This window comes from Bos indicus, chromosome 7 (genome assembly GCF_029378745.1).
Source record: "Bos indicus isolate NIAB-ARS_2022 breed Sahiwal x Tharparkar chromosome 7, NIAB-ARS_B.indTharparkar_mat_pri_1.0, whole genome shotgun sequence".
Lineage (NCBI taxonomy): Eukaryota > Metazoa > Chordata > Mammalia > Artiodactyla > Bovidae > Bos > Bos indicus.
In genome coordinates, this window is record NC_091766.1 from 68,881,613 (window position 1) to 68,899,004 (window position 17,392).

The following is a 17,392-nucleotide window of genomic DNA, read 5'->3' on the forward strand; positions in this document are numbered from 1 at the left end:
CAATAAATAACTACTTTAAGAAGCTATTTCCTCCAGGAGGCCAGTGACCTAACAGAACTGACCACAACATGGCAGTCCCATGTCCTCGCTACTTGGGAGCACAAGATTATTTTGGCCTAAAATGCCAGGCTTGGTGTGGCTGCTAGGAGCATGCATTTCATTTGGGCTCTTGCACTTCCTAGCTGGGACCCCAGGGCAAGTTGCTCGATCTCTCTGTGCCTCGATATCCTTTCTTTAAATCATAAAGCTACAAGTAAGGTTGTCACGAGGATTAAATGAACTGGGGACTTTTCAGCACTAACAGCTGTGACTGGCCCATAAGCAAGGACTGCCCACGTGTTTTTATGGTCTAGCTCAGTGTTTCTTGAACTTTTTACTAGACCCCACAGTAACAAATGTACTTTCCCTCACCTCCATTTTTCTTTTTAATGGTGATTTGGAAAGCCCCAGTCTCTGGGGAGTTGATCCCATTTTGTTTCTCCTATTAATGATTTATAAGGTTCTTAGGGGACAGGGAATATTTCTGATTCATTTTGATCTCTAAGTACTTCATTCCCTTCTCTCATTCAGTTTACCAAGTTTCTACCCCTCATTCATTCCACATATATGTATGGACCATTTGTTGAGTATCTACTTTGTGTACCTGTTACCTATTAATGTCCCTGTGCCCATCGTAGGTACGTAGAATGAACGAATAAGGCAGGGAGGCGGGAAGGCAGGCAGAAAGGAAAAAAAAATCAGGGTCCCAGACACCCCTGGCCCGAGAGGGCTCCAGCTGGCAGCAGAGCCCCCTTTTCCACCCCCACATTCCCACTTCCACCTCGGCCAGAAAATTGCTCCCTCTGCAGCCAGGCTGCAGCCCATCAACTGTCATCGGGGACGGAACTGGGTGTCGTCCGGCATCGTGCGGCGGGGCGGCGCCCGGGGGCCGCCCTCTCGCACCCTGTGGTGTGCGGTGGTGATCCCTCGCAGTGTGCCAGGCAGCCTCCGCACCCCAGGAGGGCATGCACCCCTCCGCGGGCAGCTCGAGCGTTGCCCAAGAGGCCGGGTGGCTCCTCCCCGGGGACCCTCCCCCTCTGGGGCGCGTCATTCTCCCCACCCCCGGGTCCCGACCCCAGCGGCTCCTCTCACGCCGGCCACGCTGGGACAGTTCTCAGCCACCTGCTCCGGAGCCGGGGAGCCGGGGAGCCGGGGTGCCGGCAGCCCGTGAGTCGGTGCGAGCGCCCAGAGCCCCATGGAGCTGCCGGCCAGCAACAGCAGCTGCGAGAACGGTGCGTGGAGCCGGCGGGGACCGGCGGGGACCCGGTGCACCCTGCGCTTTGCCTTCCCTTCCTTCGCGCTGCTCCTTTCTTCCGCGTCCTCTCCTACCAGGGGACCCCAAACGGGGCAGGGGGTCCGCACTTGTCACCCCACCTCAATTCTCGGCCCGTCTAAGGAAGGAGCAGGCTTCTGGCTGACTTTCCCCCTCTTTGGACCTAGGGGCCAGGGAGAGGGGGAAGAGCGGGGAGTGGGAGAAGGAGGCGTGGCTTGATTGATTGGAGCTGGTCCATCCAAAGGGTTGAGGGGAGCGTGTTGGGGTTTCTTTTATGTATAGTTGCTTTGGATATTAGTACCTGCCCAGGCCTGTCTCCCTGGGGCTCACCAGAGACAGGGGAGTGGGCACAGAGCCCCACCACCCTCAAACCCATATCCACCTTTTAGGAAAAAGAGGAAAGGAACAACCCAGGAAAGGAAAAGGAAAGATGCTGAGCTAGGCTTTTCACTTGCATTATCCCAACTAATCCTTAACACAGCTCTAGAAGGCAGGTAGATATTACCACCTCTGTCATCATTCCACAGACAGAAATTGAGGCTCTGAAAAGGCCGATGAACTTGCTCAAAGTAATACTGTGGGGATATGGAATATAAAACCAGGGCTCTTGGATTCCAAAAACTGTGCTCACACCACTGTGCTCACCCCATTTTCTGGCATATCTCCATTTTTCTACCTGTCCTGGTATTGCAGCCTATGGAATATCCGTGTTTTTTCTAACTTCTCTTCTCCAGTGAAGCTTTCAAAACAGGCCTGTTGGGTGTTGGCTGTCTTTGGTTTTCTGAACAACAATGCAGTCCATTTTCAGCCTCACCTTCCCCTGGGGATAAATATGTTCCAGTCCTAGCATATTCTAGGGGAGAGGTAGGGATCATCTGGCCCAGCATCCATTGGCCAGCTGCGCATCCTCCTCAGGATTGGGTTCCCTTTGGCCCTCAGCCTTCTCTCCTTTTCTTGCCCCTCTCTGGGAAGACTTGACTTGATGGAGGCACTAAGCTCCATGGGCGCCTCAGGCCCAAACTGCTAAGCCCACCCTTTGGCTCCACCTGCTGGAGGTGTACCTTCAGGAGGGCAGAGGAAGGGCGTGGGGGTGGGCTTGGACTTCCTCTGAGGAGTTGCCTTCCTTGGCCAGCATCCTCCCAGCTCTGGCTCTTTTCCTGAGCTCAGGGAACTCCCAGGACTTGACTCCTGTCCAAGTGGAGGAACAGGAGTGAGCAGTCAGGACAAGTCTGATTAAGGACCCAGATGGTTTCTCATCTCCTCTTCTCTGGATTGTGACACAGGTGTGGGAAAGAGAAGTCTCCCACTGCAAAAGATGCCTGGGTGTCTCTGCTAGGTTCCAGACCCAGTTCTGCCTCCAGGCTTTTGTGAGACTCAAGCAAATCCTTCCCCATCTCAGGGCCTCCGTTTTCCCAGCTGAGAAGAAAGACAGTTAGATGGGCTGCTGCTATTCCATGCTTTCTCTGCTGTGGAAGCAAGGTCAACATCACCCTTCCTTTGTTCCACCAAAATGCCACTCTGTGCTCCAGGTGTGCCAGAGCTAAAGCTGCCTCACCTTTTTGGCTTTGAGGCTCTTCCAGTGCAGGCCCAGAGGTCTAGCTTGGCCCAAGGGGAAGTGCTAGGCCCAGCGTTATATCCTTGGCATGGGAGCTTGGGTCTTTGTGACACACAGTTTGAAAAAGACCTTCTCCACCAAAAGTCACAAACTCAGATGCTTCAAGGGGCCGAGAACAAAACAATGATGACTGAAGAGAGCTGGGTATGGACTCGGGGCAATCGCAAAGATCATGTCCTATCTAGGGACAAAAACCCTGCTGAGCTGTGGCCAGCGGTTGCCTATGGGACCGCATACCCAGCGAGGTAAGCAAAGGCAGCCCTGAAGTGGAGTTTTTGTGGGAAATCTCCTGATTTTTAAATGTTAGTAGTGAGTTCATATTTTAAGATAACCTTCAAGAGGCTGAGTGAAACCCAGCCCCCTTGCCGCCTGCTTTGAGAAGGGTATGTAGTGACTGAGAGCATGGACTTTGGCATTCTATTCACTTGAGAAATAATTCTGGTTTCACTGCTTATCGCCAATGTAGCCCCAGGTTACCGAGCTTGTCAGGGCCCCAGTTTCTTCAGGTAAAACCCTAGACATCATCACTGTGCCATTTCCATGACAAAGATGCTCCTGGAAAGTTCTGGAGCGGTGGGCCCTATGAGTCTCAGCCTGTGTTTTGTATTGATTCCTTGAACTTGGGCAGCTTCATTCTACTGACTAAGGGTCTGCCTCTCATGCCCAGGTTTGTCCTCTTGTCCTTGCTGTTTGGGCCAGAAGAACCAGCAAGAGTGTGCTAGCTGAAGGGCATGAGAACTGATGACTCTTGCAGACTCAGGGACTTAGAAAGAGAGCCTAGACAAAGCCTGTGTGGGATGGCAGGGACCCTGATTCCTCTGAGGCCTGAAGGAGGCCCCAGCCACTGACCATGTGCATCAGAGGTCTTCGAAGTAAGACCTGGGATGGTTGGTTCTCATAGACAAGGATGCTGGTATTTCATCACCTTCAGGCCTCAGAGGGGCTGTGCACTCCAGCCTCGCTCCCTCCTGTTACTTGTAGGGACTCCCTGTTGTGGCTGGAGTTAAGTATATGTAAGTGAAGAAGCCTCTGGAAGGGGAGAATATGTGTGCTCCTGAGCTGTTGGAGGCCTCTGTGCCCGGAGGGTGGGAGATGTTTCCTGTGGAGGCCAGGAGGTTGGATTCAGTGATGCCTGAGAGCTGGGGGGACCCTGTTTGGTGTGTGGGAGCATCTTTCTGGCTTAGTGATGAGGTGCTGGAGCTCTGGAGTTAGACAGCCTGTGTTCTTAGGCAAGGTTCCTGACCTCTCATGGCCTCCATCTCCACAACTATGAAATGGGAATCAAATACAGTGCTTATCTGACATGTGGTTGGAAGGACTTGAGTTCATAAAGTCCCTTGTCTGGAGTAAGCACTCGGTGAACCTTAACTGTTCCTTTTTAGTTTGGAGCCCGGGATGTGGATGGAATGCGGTAGTAGCTGAAGCATGGAGTCTGAAACAGTGGCCAGTCCCAGTGCTTCTAAAGCACGCAGATGTCCCCACCTGACTCTCTCACCATGCTCTTCCCAGGTTCCCTTATCAGCCTGTACTGCTCCTCCCAAAAAGTCCTGTGCCAGATCATCAGTGACCTCCAGCCCGAGGTGCCCAGCAATGTCACCTCCAACAGCTGGCAGGAGAGGTTCAGGAAGAACTACAGCTTCTACGTCGGTCTGGGGCTGGCCATCCTGTCCAGCTTCCTCGTCGGCAGCAGCATCATCCTCAAGAAGAAGGGCCTACAGCGACTGGTGGCCTCGGGCGCCACGCGGGCTGGTAGGCTCCTGAGGGGGCAGGTGTGGATGGGGTGTTAGGTGGCAAGCCCTCAGCCAGCCCTGTGAGCCTCTATTTGTGGGCCCACTGGAGCAGCTTGCGAGCTGGTCCTAGACGGGCACAAAAGGCCTTCTGTCAGTCCCACTGGGAATCTCACCCACCAGCAGGAGACCCTCCTTTATAATCCAGTAGTTCATGAGAACTACATGATCAGTTAATTGGGGTGAAGACAGGGAAAAGTCCCAGGGCCAAGACTACGAAACCCCACGTCTAGTTCTGTTTTTTGTTTTTGGCTGCACCAGGTCTTAGTTGCGGTACTTGGGATCTTTGATCTGAATGCGGGATCTTTAGTTGTGGCATGAGAAGTCTTAGCTATGTCATGTGGGATCTAGTTCCCTGACGAGGGATCAAACACAGGCTCCCTACATTGGGAGCATGGAGTCTTAGCCACTAGACCACCAAAGAAGTCCCCTGGCTTTATTTCTTATTGGTTGTGTCATTGTAGGCAAGGCATAACTTCCATAAAAGATGGGAATATAAAACTTCTGCCCATAACAGTGTCAGGCAGTAATGTGTCCTCACTAACTATCAATCTGAGCTCCTCTATAGGCTACGAAAGAATTACTGAGTCTCTGTCCACTGGGATTTGCTTGTTTGGAAAATAAGATGTGTATCCATGAAACAGTTGTTGAGAAAAGGAATCCTATGTAAAAGAATCTCGCCATTTAATCATCATTCATTATGTCCCTACTGTGTGTTGGGTGCGATGCTAGACCTGGGGACACAATGCCCTTGTGGGTCATTGGGTTGAGTGAGAGAGATAGGCAAGTCAATGAGCAACGGTTCTGTAGCATGTTAAGTGCTATCATGGGGAAAATGGTTTTTCTAGTAGTCATATATGGATGTGAGAGTTGGATCATAAAGAAAGCTGAATCCCAAAGAATCTATGCTTTTGAACTGTGGTGTTGGATAAGACTCTTGAGAGTCCCTTGGACTGCAAGGAGATCAAGCCAGTCAATCCTAAAGGAAATCAGTCCTGAATATTCATTGGAAGGACTGATGCTGAAGCTGAAACTTCAATACTTTGGCCACCTGATGCGAAGAACCTACTCATTGGAAAAGACCCTGATGCTGGGAAAGATTGAAGGCGGGAGGAGAAGGGGACGACAGAGGATGAGGTGGTTGGATGGCATCACTGACTCGATGGACATTAGTTTGAGTTGGTGATGGACAGGGAGGCCTGGCATGCTGCCGTCCACTGGGTTGCAAAGAGTTGGACAAGACTGAGTGGCTCCAAAGGGAGGGTGAAAAAGTGAGTCAGGATGACTCAGAACTCTCCAATTTGGACAACTGAGAAGATGATGGTGCTATTTTCTGAGATAAAGGATTCAGGAGGAGCAGGTTTATAGGAAGATGATGTGTTCAGGTTTGGATGTGTGCAATTTAATGTTCTGCGGGACACTGAGCTTTGGAAGCAGACTCTTTGAGTACCAGCTCTAGCTCCTTGGTTCCTGGTGATGTGATCCTGGGCAAGAAAACTCACTTTTCTGTGTCTCGGCTTCCTCATCTGACAAACTGGGGATAGGAATAGTCCAGGCTAAAGGATTGTTGTGGAGATATGCAGTGTGTTTAGAGAGATACTTGGCACAGACTGAGCACTAGTATTAGTATTACTGTGATCTAAGTGGGAGGGCCTGACACACAGTTGGATACCCAGGACTAGAGTCAGATGTGCTCTAAAAATGGAGAGCTGTGAGATTTGGGGATAAAGTCGGGGTCAGCGGTCATTGCTGCTCTATCTCTACTTCCGGACAAGTGTTCAAAGGCTGGAGACCTCCTAAAGTACCAGAAAACCAGCTGCTTGCACTCAGGAGAGAGCAGGGCGAGTATCATTGATCATTCAGAAAGGCGGCTTTCCTGGAATGAGTTTTTTTCTCCAATCTGCTATTTCAATACCTTCTGAGATTTCAACTCAATAAAATGCTCTCAGAGCTCTTAGCTTTTATGGGAGATTCTGACTCCTTTAAGAACCTGATGAAAGCTAAGGGCTATCTTAGAAAAATGGGCATTTACAAAAAAACCACATTCAAGTTTTAGACAAAACAGTCTAAAACCCATCCTCCTCCTCCTCCTCCTCATCGCTAACCTCCTCCTCCTCCTCATTGCTAACCTTGAGCTAACTATGTGCCAGGCTCTGAGTCCATCATGTGACCAAAGCAGACACAATTCTTGGCTTCATGGAGCTTCCATTTTAGTAGGGGAAATGCCAGAAAAGAAATAGATAAATTCAAATGATAGACAGTAAGTGTCACTAAAGAGAAGAACTGAGTGTGATGAGAGAAAAACCCAAGGGAGGGCATTTAAGGGAAAGCAACGTCAAGTGGAGACCTGTAGAGTAGGTAAAGATACAGGCAAGTATTGTTAAGAAGACTATTCTGAACACGGAAAAACACACACAAAGCCCTTAAGGCCAAAACAAACTCATCATTTTTGAAGAACACAAAGACAGCCGGAGTGGCTGGACTATAGTAAGAAGAGTGGTGGGAGATGCCTTTGGAGAGGTGAGCAGGGTCAGAACTAGGATCAGGCTTGTTAGGAATTCTGGTCTTTATCCTAAGAGTATTTTGAAGCCACTGGCCAGCTCTAAGCTGAGGAGTGACATAATTGTTAAAAACCCCTGGCTACTATGAAAGGAATGGATTATAAAGGGACAGGATTGAGCTGGAGGAGTCCTAGGAGGCGCTTGCCTCCTCCCAGGCCAGAAGTAATAGCGCCTGGGAGTTGGGTGGTGGCAGTGGAGTGGACCCGCGTAGATGCTCTTTGGAGACAGAATGCCCAGGATGGACTGTATTTAGACAATGGAGTAATGGGAGGGTCCAGTGTGGTTCCCTGGTTTCTGGATCAAGCAACTAGATACTCGGAGGTCCCCTTACTGAGTTTCATTTGGCGGGTTATTGTTTTGGTCGCTAAGTTTTGTCAACTCTTTCGCGACTATATGGACTATAGCCCACCTAGCTCCTCTGTCCATGGGATTTCCCAGGCAAGAATATTGGAGTGGGTCACCGTTTACTTCTCCAGGGGATCTTCCCAACCCAAGGATCAAACCTGCATCTCCTTTATCAGGATTCTTTACCATTGAGCAACCTGGGAAGCCCTCATTTGGTGGGTGGGAGCATCTTAAAATCAAGAGTTCCATTTAGGACAGAGTTTGAGATGCCTGTGATAGACCCAAGAGTTGTCGAGTAAGTAACCAGATACACATCAGGGCTCAGGAGAAAGGATCAGGATGCATACATGAACTAGGGACATGAGCGTCCAGATGGAATTTAAAACTGGATAGGATGCACTTGCTCAGGAGAGGGCCCAGAAGGAAGCCTGGAGGATGCACCACAGCTGCTGCATACCGAACCATTGGAGGCTGGGGAGGGAAAGGAGGGAAGGAAAGGTCCCGGGAAAGTGTGGCCAACCTCTAACTTAGTGCCCATTCCTTTCTACAGTGGATGGAGGCTATGGCTACCTGAAGGACTCAATGTGGTGGGCTGGATTTCTCACGAGTAAGTAGGTCCTTTCTCTCTCTCTCTTTTTTTTTTTTGGCTGTACCCAGTCTTAGTTGCCGTACACAGAATCTTCGTTCCCCAAACAGGGGTCAAACCTAGGCTCTCTGCTTTGGGAACTCAACATCTTAGGCACTGGACCACCAGAGAAGTCCCTTGTAAGAGGATTCTTTGCTACTAAGGACACTGCCCTATTGATGATAGAGGCAGAGATGAAAGAAGGAACAGATGTCTCTATTATGCAAAATATGCACCCAAGGCCCAGATTTCTAAGGGGGAAAGCTTGATAGTCTTTGCAGGTAGAACAGTTTACCTGGCCCCTCCGGTTACTTTCTCCATCCACAGTGATGTCTTTCATCCACAAAGCATCTGTCCCCAGAGAGGTTTGTACAGAACTGGTCATGATAAAGGTGTAATTTCTCAACTTCCCCTGAAAGGCAGGGAGCTATGACTGCTGGGCAGAGTCTCCCAGACTCCTACAGGGCACAGCCCAGGACTCCTAACTCAGCCGTCCCATTCCACAGCAGTTATTGAGTCACTTAGGATGTGACTGGTCTGCCACCTAAGGTTTGTCCAAACTTGCACCTTCACACATTTCCTCCCACTTTCCACCACCCTGTCTGGCTTTCAAACCCTAATTCTTTAGGTTGGATGGAGAAGTAGTGAGCTTTCTGTTTATAATCCCCTAAGTCAGGTTTTGATCCCTGTCTCAGCTAGAGTGATCACATTCATCACCTGCTTTCAAAGGGCAGACCCAGGTCATTCTCTATGAGCAGAGAGGCAGGAGTCTGCAAACTGGAAACTCACTTGGGGAGAAGTAGACCCTTTGGGAATGTCTGTCTAACCCCCTGCCTGTCAGTCTACGACTATCCACAACTACTCTGGGAAAGACAGCTCCATGGACCATTTGGTACCTGGAAAATCGATGACTGTGGCTGTTTCTTTATTTGATAATTAACACTTTCTAGTTGTTGTTCAGTCACTAAGTCATGTCTGACTCTGCGACACCAGAGACTACAGCATGCCAGGCTTCTCTGTCCTCACCATCTCCCAGAGTTTGCTCAGATTCATGTCCACTGAGTCAATGATGTCATCCAACTAGCTCATCCTGTTGCTTCCTTCTCCTCTTTGCCCTTAATCTTTTCCAGCAACGCAGTCTTCTCCAATGAGTAGGCTCTTTGCATCAGGTGGCCAAAGTATTGGAGCTTCAGCTTCAGCACCAGTCCTTTCAATGAATATTCAGAGTTGATTTCCTTTAGGATTGACTGGTTTGATCTCCTTGCTGCCCCACTTTTTAGAACTTACTTTAATCATACAGACCAATCATTGGTCTGAGATACCCTTAACCGTGCTTAGGCTAGAAGCCAAGAGACCTCTAGAACAAGAAGGCGCCATATGACCCTGGACTCTAGGCCATCTCCTTATCTTTAAAATGAGAGGATTTGGTCAGGATGGTCTGGGCCTGACCTTTAGATGAGATTCTGCAGGGAGAAAGCGTAAGGATCGGGATTGTGATGAATGCTGGTCTGGGATTCTGTGAACGGGTGAACACCGAATGAAGCTGTCTCCACCCACATTCATTTGGGCTGGAGATGGTGGGTCAGAGCCACTGTGACCTCTTCTCACCCTTCATTTCCTAGTGGCTGCTGGGGAAGTTGCCAACTTCGGGGCCTACGCATTCGCTCCTGCCACAGTCGTCACCCCTCTGGGAGCGCTGAGTATCCTCATTAGGTTAGTCACCTCTCCTGCTCTCTCTGACTCCTTCATGTTTTCAGTTGATGTCGGAAACTGCCATATGGGGTCAATCGCTACTTGCAGTCAGGGACCTGGGTCAGTCCCAGCTCCCGGAAAGAGGCTCTGCACTGGGGATTGCGTGCTGCCCATTGTTCTAGCATCCCTTAGACCGCCTGGGCAGTGAAGGGGCAGGCCAAGCCCCATCCAGGGAAAGGGCTGTCCCTGCCACCAGGCTGAAGGTCTCATGCCAGTGTTTTGGTGCCATAGTAGAAGCAGCACACACATTGAAAGGACAAGCCCTAGATTAACTGTCCTGAGTTCTAACCTTATCTCTGCCACTTTGTAGTTACAGTACACAGCAGGTCACTTAACTACTCTAAGCGTCAATTTCCCATCTCCCAAGTGGGGATGTTCATAAGGCCTGCCTGAAGGCACTGCTTCAAGGCCTCGAGATAATGCACAGAAAGTGCACAGTACAGAATCGGCACTGAAGAATAACCATGGCTAACACGTGTTTAGGGTTTTTGTTGTTGTTCTTGTTTAGTCAGTAAGTCGTGTCCAACTCTTGTGACCTCGTGGATTGTAGCCTGCCAGGTTCCTCTGCCCATGGAATTTTCCAGGCAAGAATACTGGAGTGGGTAGCCTATTCTTTCTCCAGGGATCTTCCCAACCCAGGTATTGAGCCCGAGTCTTCTGCATTGCAGGCAATTCTTTACCAGTGCGCCACCTTTAATCCTCACAGTATCCCTACTAATTAGAAAGGAGGGGAGGCCTGAGACCAAGAGAGGTTAAGCATCTTGGCCAAGGTCACCCAGATCCCTGGAGACTGAGCCAGGATTCCCTCCCAGGCAGTCTAATTTCAGAGTCTGGATGCTTAATCACTAGGCCATGTTTCCTGGAAAATGTTTGATGATTTTAAAGATAACTGCTATTACACATGTGTGCTTCCCATTGCCCTGTTCCTCCCAAGCTACAAGACCCCTCCTCCATGGGGGTCCTGAGTCCCATTTGAAGTTGGCTCTGATTGTTGCCCTAACCATGGAGTCCTGGTAAGTGCCAGCCCACCACACCCATACCTGTAATTTCCTGTTTTGTTTTACCAGCTTGAAGATAATCTTGCAACATCTATAGTCAAAAACCAGATAGAGCCATGACTCACACTGCATAGTTGGCTGATGTGGCTGTGATACCACGATTGCATATCTGGTTAGTTTACACATTCCCATCCTGGGTAGTTAGGAGAGGCAGGGAACCCTTTACTTTGTGACCCCTGCCTTTGCTAAGGCCACCAAATGCTGGTAAAAAGGCATCGTAGGTAAGATGCTTTTGGCAGTTTTAGAGGAGAGATGGGAGACATTTAGAGGAGCTTAGACAATAGTCCCTTCTTTCCTGATCTCTTTAAGCAGGACTCATGAAGCTTACTGGGTGACCTTAGGTCAGCCAACAGATTTTTACCCTAAAATAATGCCACCCTTGTAAAGAAACAGAAGCGCACCCCAGTGATCATACTTGTCTTGTCCCATTTCCCTCCCATCCTACCTCACCTTTGCCAGCTCATTTGGAGGAATGAAAGTCATATCAGCAAAGAACAGCAAGGAACTGGAGGTATTTTGCCCAGAAAAGACTCAAGTCACAATTCTCCTCAGTGAGATGTAGAGGGAAAAACCATAGGCTTTATAATTAGACAGAATTTGAGCTCAAATTCTGGCTTGTCTCTTACCAGTTGTGTGATCTTGCCACCATTTAAGCTTCTATGGGACTCAGTTTTCTCATCTATTAAATGGGCATAAGTATATTTTTTACTTCTCAGAGTTGTAAGACGTTAGCGAGGTAATAAATAGAAAGTTCCTAGCATAATGCCAGTGCAGGAGATGCAAGAGACATAGGTTTGATCCTTGGGCCAGGAAGATCCCCTGGAGTAGAAAATGGCAACCCACTCTAGTATTCTTGCCTGGAAAATTTCATGGACAGAGGAGCCTGGTGGGCTACAGTCCATGGGGTCACAGAGTTGGACACAACTGCCCATGCACACATGCAGTGCATGCTGATAAAGTGCTCAAGACACAGTGCCTGTAATGGTCATGATGGTTGTTTATACTGGCATATACAAATGGAGGAAGGAATGGATTTGTTGTGTATGGTGCAAGGAATAAGATATGGGACAAGTAGAAATTACCACATTTGGGTAATACCTCATAGAATGAACCTACAATGGATTCATCTGCATTGTGAAGGGGTGAGCTGTTTGCCACAAGAGATATACAAGCCAAAGCTGAAAGTGTTTCACATTTGTTTGCAGTGTTACAGAAGATGTGCTCATTGGGTAGGAAGTTAGACAAGAGGGCTCTGAAGGACTCTTCCAACTCTTCTGTTTGGGGATACTCTCCGTCTCTAAAATGAAAGAAATTCACGTGGCTGTTGTCCATTCCTCCAGCCTACACTGTAGCCCTCTCATAAGTAAGTTTCTATTTCAGACATTTTCAAGGGGTCCAGAAAAGCTCCCACGTGGGAAAGCAGTGAGCCCTCGCTCTGCCCTGGCCTTTTTCCAGGATGCTGGGGCCAGCCTGGCTACTCTGAGCCCTTTCTCCTCTTCTGCACACAGTGCCATCTTTTCCTCGTATTTCCTGGGGGAGAGTCTGAACCTCCTGGGGAAGCTGGGCTGTGTGATCTGCGTGGCTGGCAGCACAGTGATGGTGATACACGCCCCCGAGGAAGAGAAGATCAGCACCATCATGGAGATGGCTGCCAAGATGAAAGACACAGGTAGGTTCCAGCTCCCCTTGAGCAGGAAGGTGCTGGGGGTGAACCCTGGGGAGGGGTGACTGGGTTATGACCGTCTCAGGTGCTGCCACCTGGAGGAGGAGGAGGAAGCAAGTTTGGGGAAGAAAACTGATGGGCTGGTACTAAGGCTAGTTTATAGGGTCCCAGTTTGATAGGTATTGATGCTGTTTATTATGTAATGGGTACTGTTCTAAATGCTTTGTTTGTACTGTCTTAGTTCAAATATCATAGACTGGGTGGCTTATAAATAATAGGAATTTTTCACAGTTCTGGAAGCCATCATCAAGTCCTTGTTCAAGCCCTATAGATTTCGTTCATAGACATCACCACCAGGTGTCCTCACCTGGTGGAAGGGGCAGGGGAGCTTTCTGGAGTCCCCTGGGGCACTAATCCCTTCTTGAGGGCTCTACCCTTACGACTTAATCACCTTTGAAACCCTCACCTCCAAATACTGTCACATTAGGGGATTAGGTTTCAATATATGAATGGGAGGGGGCATTCAGTCAATTGAGTATATTATCTCATTTAATCTCACAAAAAAAAGCTCCTATAGGGAAGGTCCTATTATTATTTATATTTTACAAAGAGGAAACTGAGATTTTAGGGGTTTAATGAATAACTTGTACAAGTTATTAAAAAGTTGTGTTGCTGGGACCAGAACCCATGTTTGATTCCAGAGCCTAGATTTCCTTTTTTAACAACACAGATTTATTTCTCTATTTATTTTTACTTATTTTTTATTTGGCCATGCCACAAGACGAGCTTCCCAGGTGGCGCTAGTGGTAAAGAATGTGCTGCCAATGCGGGAGACATAAGAGACCTGCTTTCAATCCCTTGCAAGGGAAGATCCCCTGGAGGAGGGCACGGCAACCCACTCCAGTACTCTTGCCTTGAGAATCCCATGGACAGAGGAGCCCGGTAGAGTCAGAAAGAGTCAGACACAACTGAAGTGACTTAGCATGCATAATATAAAAGGGCTTCCCAGGAGGAACTAGTGGTAAAGAATCTGTCTGCCAATGTAGGAGATGCAAAAGATGTGGGTTTGATCCCTGGGTCAGGAAGATCCCCTGAAGGAGGGCATAGTAACCCACTCCAGTATTCTTGCCTGGAGAATCCCATGGACCAAGGAGCCTGGTGGTCCACAGGGTCGCAGAGTCAGACACAGCTGAAGAGATTTAGTTTCCCAACCAGGGATAAACCCACGCCCCTTGCATTGCAGGTGCAGAGTCTTAACCACTAGACTGCCAGGGAAGTCCTCCGGTGCCCAGATTCTTAATGTGACATCCCGCTGCCATGGGGGGTGGGGAGCTCTAGATGCTGATGGCATCCTCCCAGCTCAGGTCCTTTCTCTCCCTCCCCCTCAAAGGGTACATCGTGTTTGCTGTGTTTCTGCTGGTGTCCTGCCTCATCCTCATCTTTGTCGTCGCCCCACGTTACGGACAAAGGAACATCCTCATCTACATCACCATCTGCTCTGTGATCGGGGCTTTCTCCGTGTCCTCCAGCAAGGGCCTGGGCATCACCATTAGGAACTTCTTCCAGGGGCTGCCGGTTGTACGGCACCCTCTCCCCTACATCCTGTCCCTCATGCTGGCGCTTTCGATCAGCACTCAGGTCAACTTCCTCAATAGGGCACTGGACATCTTCAACACCTCCCTGGTGTTCCCCATCTACTACGTGTTCTTCACCACGACGGTGATGACCTCCTCCATCATCCTCTTCAAGGAGTGGTACAGGATGTCGGCTGTGGACATCGTGGGCACCCTCTCTGGCTTTGTCACCATCATCCTGGGTGTATTCATGCTTCATGCTTTCAAAGACCTGGACATCAGCCGGAGCAGCCTGCCCCACATGCACAAAAACCCACCTGCCACTCCTGCCCCAGAGCCCAGTGTCATTAGACTTGGAGACAAGAATGTCCTGGTGGACAACATGGAACTCTCCAGCACCCCATCACCAGAAGAGAAGCCCAAAGTGTTTATAGCCCATTCGTAAAGCCTGAAGTAGAGAAGTGAGAGGATGAGCCCTGTGGTACAGCCTGACGGCTTGATTTCAGAGCCACCTGGTTACTTCCAACACAACTCGTACCAATGGGCTCTTTTCTTGAGACTTCCATTTATACCTCATCGCTGTTTCCAGGAGAAAAATCCCTACTCAGTGAGCAGTGGTGGTTTCACTTCCTGGAAACACAGCCTCAGTGACCAAACACACTACTTGGTGCCAGCAGGTCCCCTGGACCTCCCTTCCCACTTGTTTCCTGTGTTGTGGGGAAGAAGATCGGATTTGACCCATTGAATGTAGCGCAAGCCAGGAACTTCCCTGAAATGCTGGTCATCAGGAAGTTCCCCTCCTGAGACTGACTCACTGTTCCCGAGTCCAAGGCTGAAGTGCACCTGGCTCCCCAGGGCCCAGAGAGCAACTCGCCATGCCCCCTGTCTGGAACTAATAGACACACAACTCTTGTCAAATGTCTTGTTGCTGTTGCCACCTCATTTTCGGACACGGAAACAAGACCTCAGCTGACCTTCTTACTGTGAAAGCCGCCTGATGTCTCAGGGAAACCCTGCCACCAGCCCCATTCCCAGAGCAGCCAGCCTGGAGCTTAGCATCTGCTTCCATCCTCCTCACCCCCACCCTTCCCTCTGTGCTGTGCTCAGTTGCTTCAGTCATGCCCAACTCTTGCAAGCCCGCTCCTCTGTCCATGGGATTCTCCAGGCAAGAATACTGGAGTGGGTTGCTGTGCCCTCCTCCAGGGGATCTTCCTGACCCAGGCGTTGAACTCACGTCTCTTATGTCTCCTGCATTGGCAGGCAGGCTCTTTACTGTTAGTGCCACCTGGAAAGGCCCCTTCCCTCTCTAGATGCACCCCAAGGAGCTGGTCACAGAGACATTCAGGTGGTTGTCCAAGAACTCGAAACAACACAACCAACCACAACAAAAGGTGCCTCCCAGCCGAGCTCTGCTGGCCAAGCCCAGAGTTTCATTCTGCCTCGCTCTAAGAGAACAGCAGTTCACGACTCTTAAAAGCAGCCTGGTTGTCGAGTAGAATGCACTTTCCTTTTCCTCAAGGAGTAAACCACAATATGATTTGGGGAGATGGGGAGAAGAGTGAGGAGCAGAGTCAGGATTTGTCAGAGAGCAGACACAAGCTCTCTGGAAACCAGAGGCTAACCTGTGTTTACTCTGGTGGCTGACCAAGAACCCAGGCGGCAAAGGTAACCTCTGGGTGTGTGTGTGTGTATTTAAAATGCAGCATGCAGGATCTTAGTTCCCAGACCAGGGATTGAACCCATGCCCCTTGCAGTGGAAGCACGGAGTCTTAACCACTGGACCACAGGGAAGTCCCCTTCGGCAGTGGAAGCTCAAAGTCTTAACCACTGGGCTGCTAGGGAAGTCTCCTCTGGGTAACTTCTGGGCTGAAGCCCTAGAGGCTTGGCCAGTGGGATCAGCTTTGAACTTCAGTGACCAAGTGGGGGTATAAGCTAGGTACCAGGTGTCATTCTGGCCATGGACCAGATTGCCACCAAGTCCCCAGTCCACTGACGAGCTGCCCACCCTGGGAGGCGGTGTGCCACAACTGCTGCACCACCACCTGCTTTGGGGACTGCCTGTGGTCCCCCAACATTTGGCTGGAGGCAGTCAAAAAACCAAGAGCAGCTGGAGAGAGAGAATTAATATCGTTTCCCTTCCTGTCTTCTTTCTAGCAGTGAGAATGTGACAGTCGATTCAAGGATCATTGATACGGAGGTAAGGGAGTCAGTATATGTGTCAAGAAGGAAGCCCTGGCCCTCAGCCCCCCGAGCTGGTGTAGAGCCCCCCTGTGTAACTCCATACCTGTGCCTGTGTTTATGTCCCGGGCCCTCAGTACAGCCAAGCCCAGGCCAAACTCCTGCTGGCCTTAGAGCACCAATGAACAGGCTGGCTTTCTGCACGCACTCCAGCCTCAAAGCCCCAATTTTGAACGACTGTGGATTTCTCTAACTAAAATCAATGCAACCCGTTGGATGTTGAGAATGGCCGTGATCTGAGGGCCCTGAGAGTGTGGTCTGCAGGGTCAGTAATAAAGACCTCTGAGTGTGTTTACTTGATGCTTACATCTCGGCCCTCCTTGGACATGGACTAATTAAACTGGTTCTTCTAGTGCTGGTGGACGGAGCAGTGGGGGGTGGGGGGTAGGGTTGGGGTCGGGGGCCAGGCCAGGCCCCAATCTCTGGAGAGTTGTGGCTATCAAGGAGGTCCTGTCCCTCCAGTGTCTTCTGCAGTCCAGCCTTCACTAGAGAGGGAAAGGTTGTCTGGGGAATACAGTCCGCTAAAGACTTTGCACATCCCTTGTTTTTTTGTTGGTTTGTTTTTACCATCCCTTGTTAATGTCTGAGCCCTTAAGAGGAACCAATCACAATGCTAAGAGCCTCCCATGAATACTTTAAGCCCTCACAAATCCTCAAGGTAGGTCTGTATCACTCATGTCCCGAGTGACCCCAGACCTATTTAAACTAGACCAGCTTTTGTCCAGGTGCCAAGACAAGCAAAGACCCCAGGCTTCTCTGTGGCTCAGGTTCTTCCATGGTGGTCTGACAAGCTGGGTGGATGGTCCCTGTGGGAACTCTTCTGAGGAATCCTCAGGGATGGATCGTATCCAGGCTAGCCAAT

At 49.8% G+C, this 17,392-nt stretch overlaps 1 protein-coding gene across 2 annotated transcripts; it reads left to right on the forward strand.

Annotated features, from left to right (window-relative positions):
* Positions 1-946: 946 nt before the first annotated feature.
* NIPAL4 (NIPA like domain containing 4) lies at positions 947-16,830 on the forward strand. 2 transcript variants are annotated; one of them, XR_002181156.2, is made up of 7 exons: positions 947-1,271; positions 4,437-4,676; positions 8,171-8,227; positions 9,868-9,958; positions 12,564-12,724; positions 14,109-15,957; positions 16,447-16,830. XR_002181156.2 is itself a non-coding variant. In XM_019965312.2 (6 exons), the coding sequence occupies exons 1-6, from the start codon at positions 1,235-1,237 to the stop codon at positions 14,735-14,737; spliced, it is 1,215 nt and encodes a 404-aa protein (XP_019820871.2). In that variant the 5' UTR covers positions 947-1,234; the 3' UTR covers positions 14,738-16,830. The 2 variants fall into 2 exon arrangements, 1 of the variants encoding a protein (XP_019820871.2); XM_019965312.2 differs by having other exon boundaries at positions 14,109-16,830.
* The last annotated feature ends 562 nt before the right edge of the window (positions 16,831-17,392 follow it).

Bases quoted from the DNA above. Each gene is read 5' to 3' on its own strand.
- NIPAL4 (XM_019965312.2), top strand. From the start codon at position 1,235: ATGGAGCTGCCGGCCAGCAACAGCAGCTGCGAGAACG. The intron at 8,228-9,867 runs GTAAGTAGGTCC...TTCATTTCCTAG, and splicing joins GTGGGCTGGATTTCTCACGA to TGGCTGCTGGGGAAGTTGCC. The intron at 12,725-14,108 runs GTAGGTTCCAGC...TCCCCCTCAAAG, and splicing joins TGCCAAGATGAAAGACACAG to GGTACATCGTGTTTGCTGTG.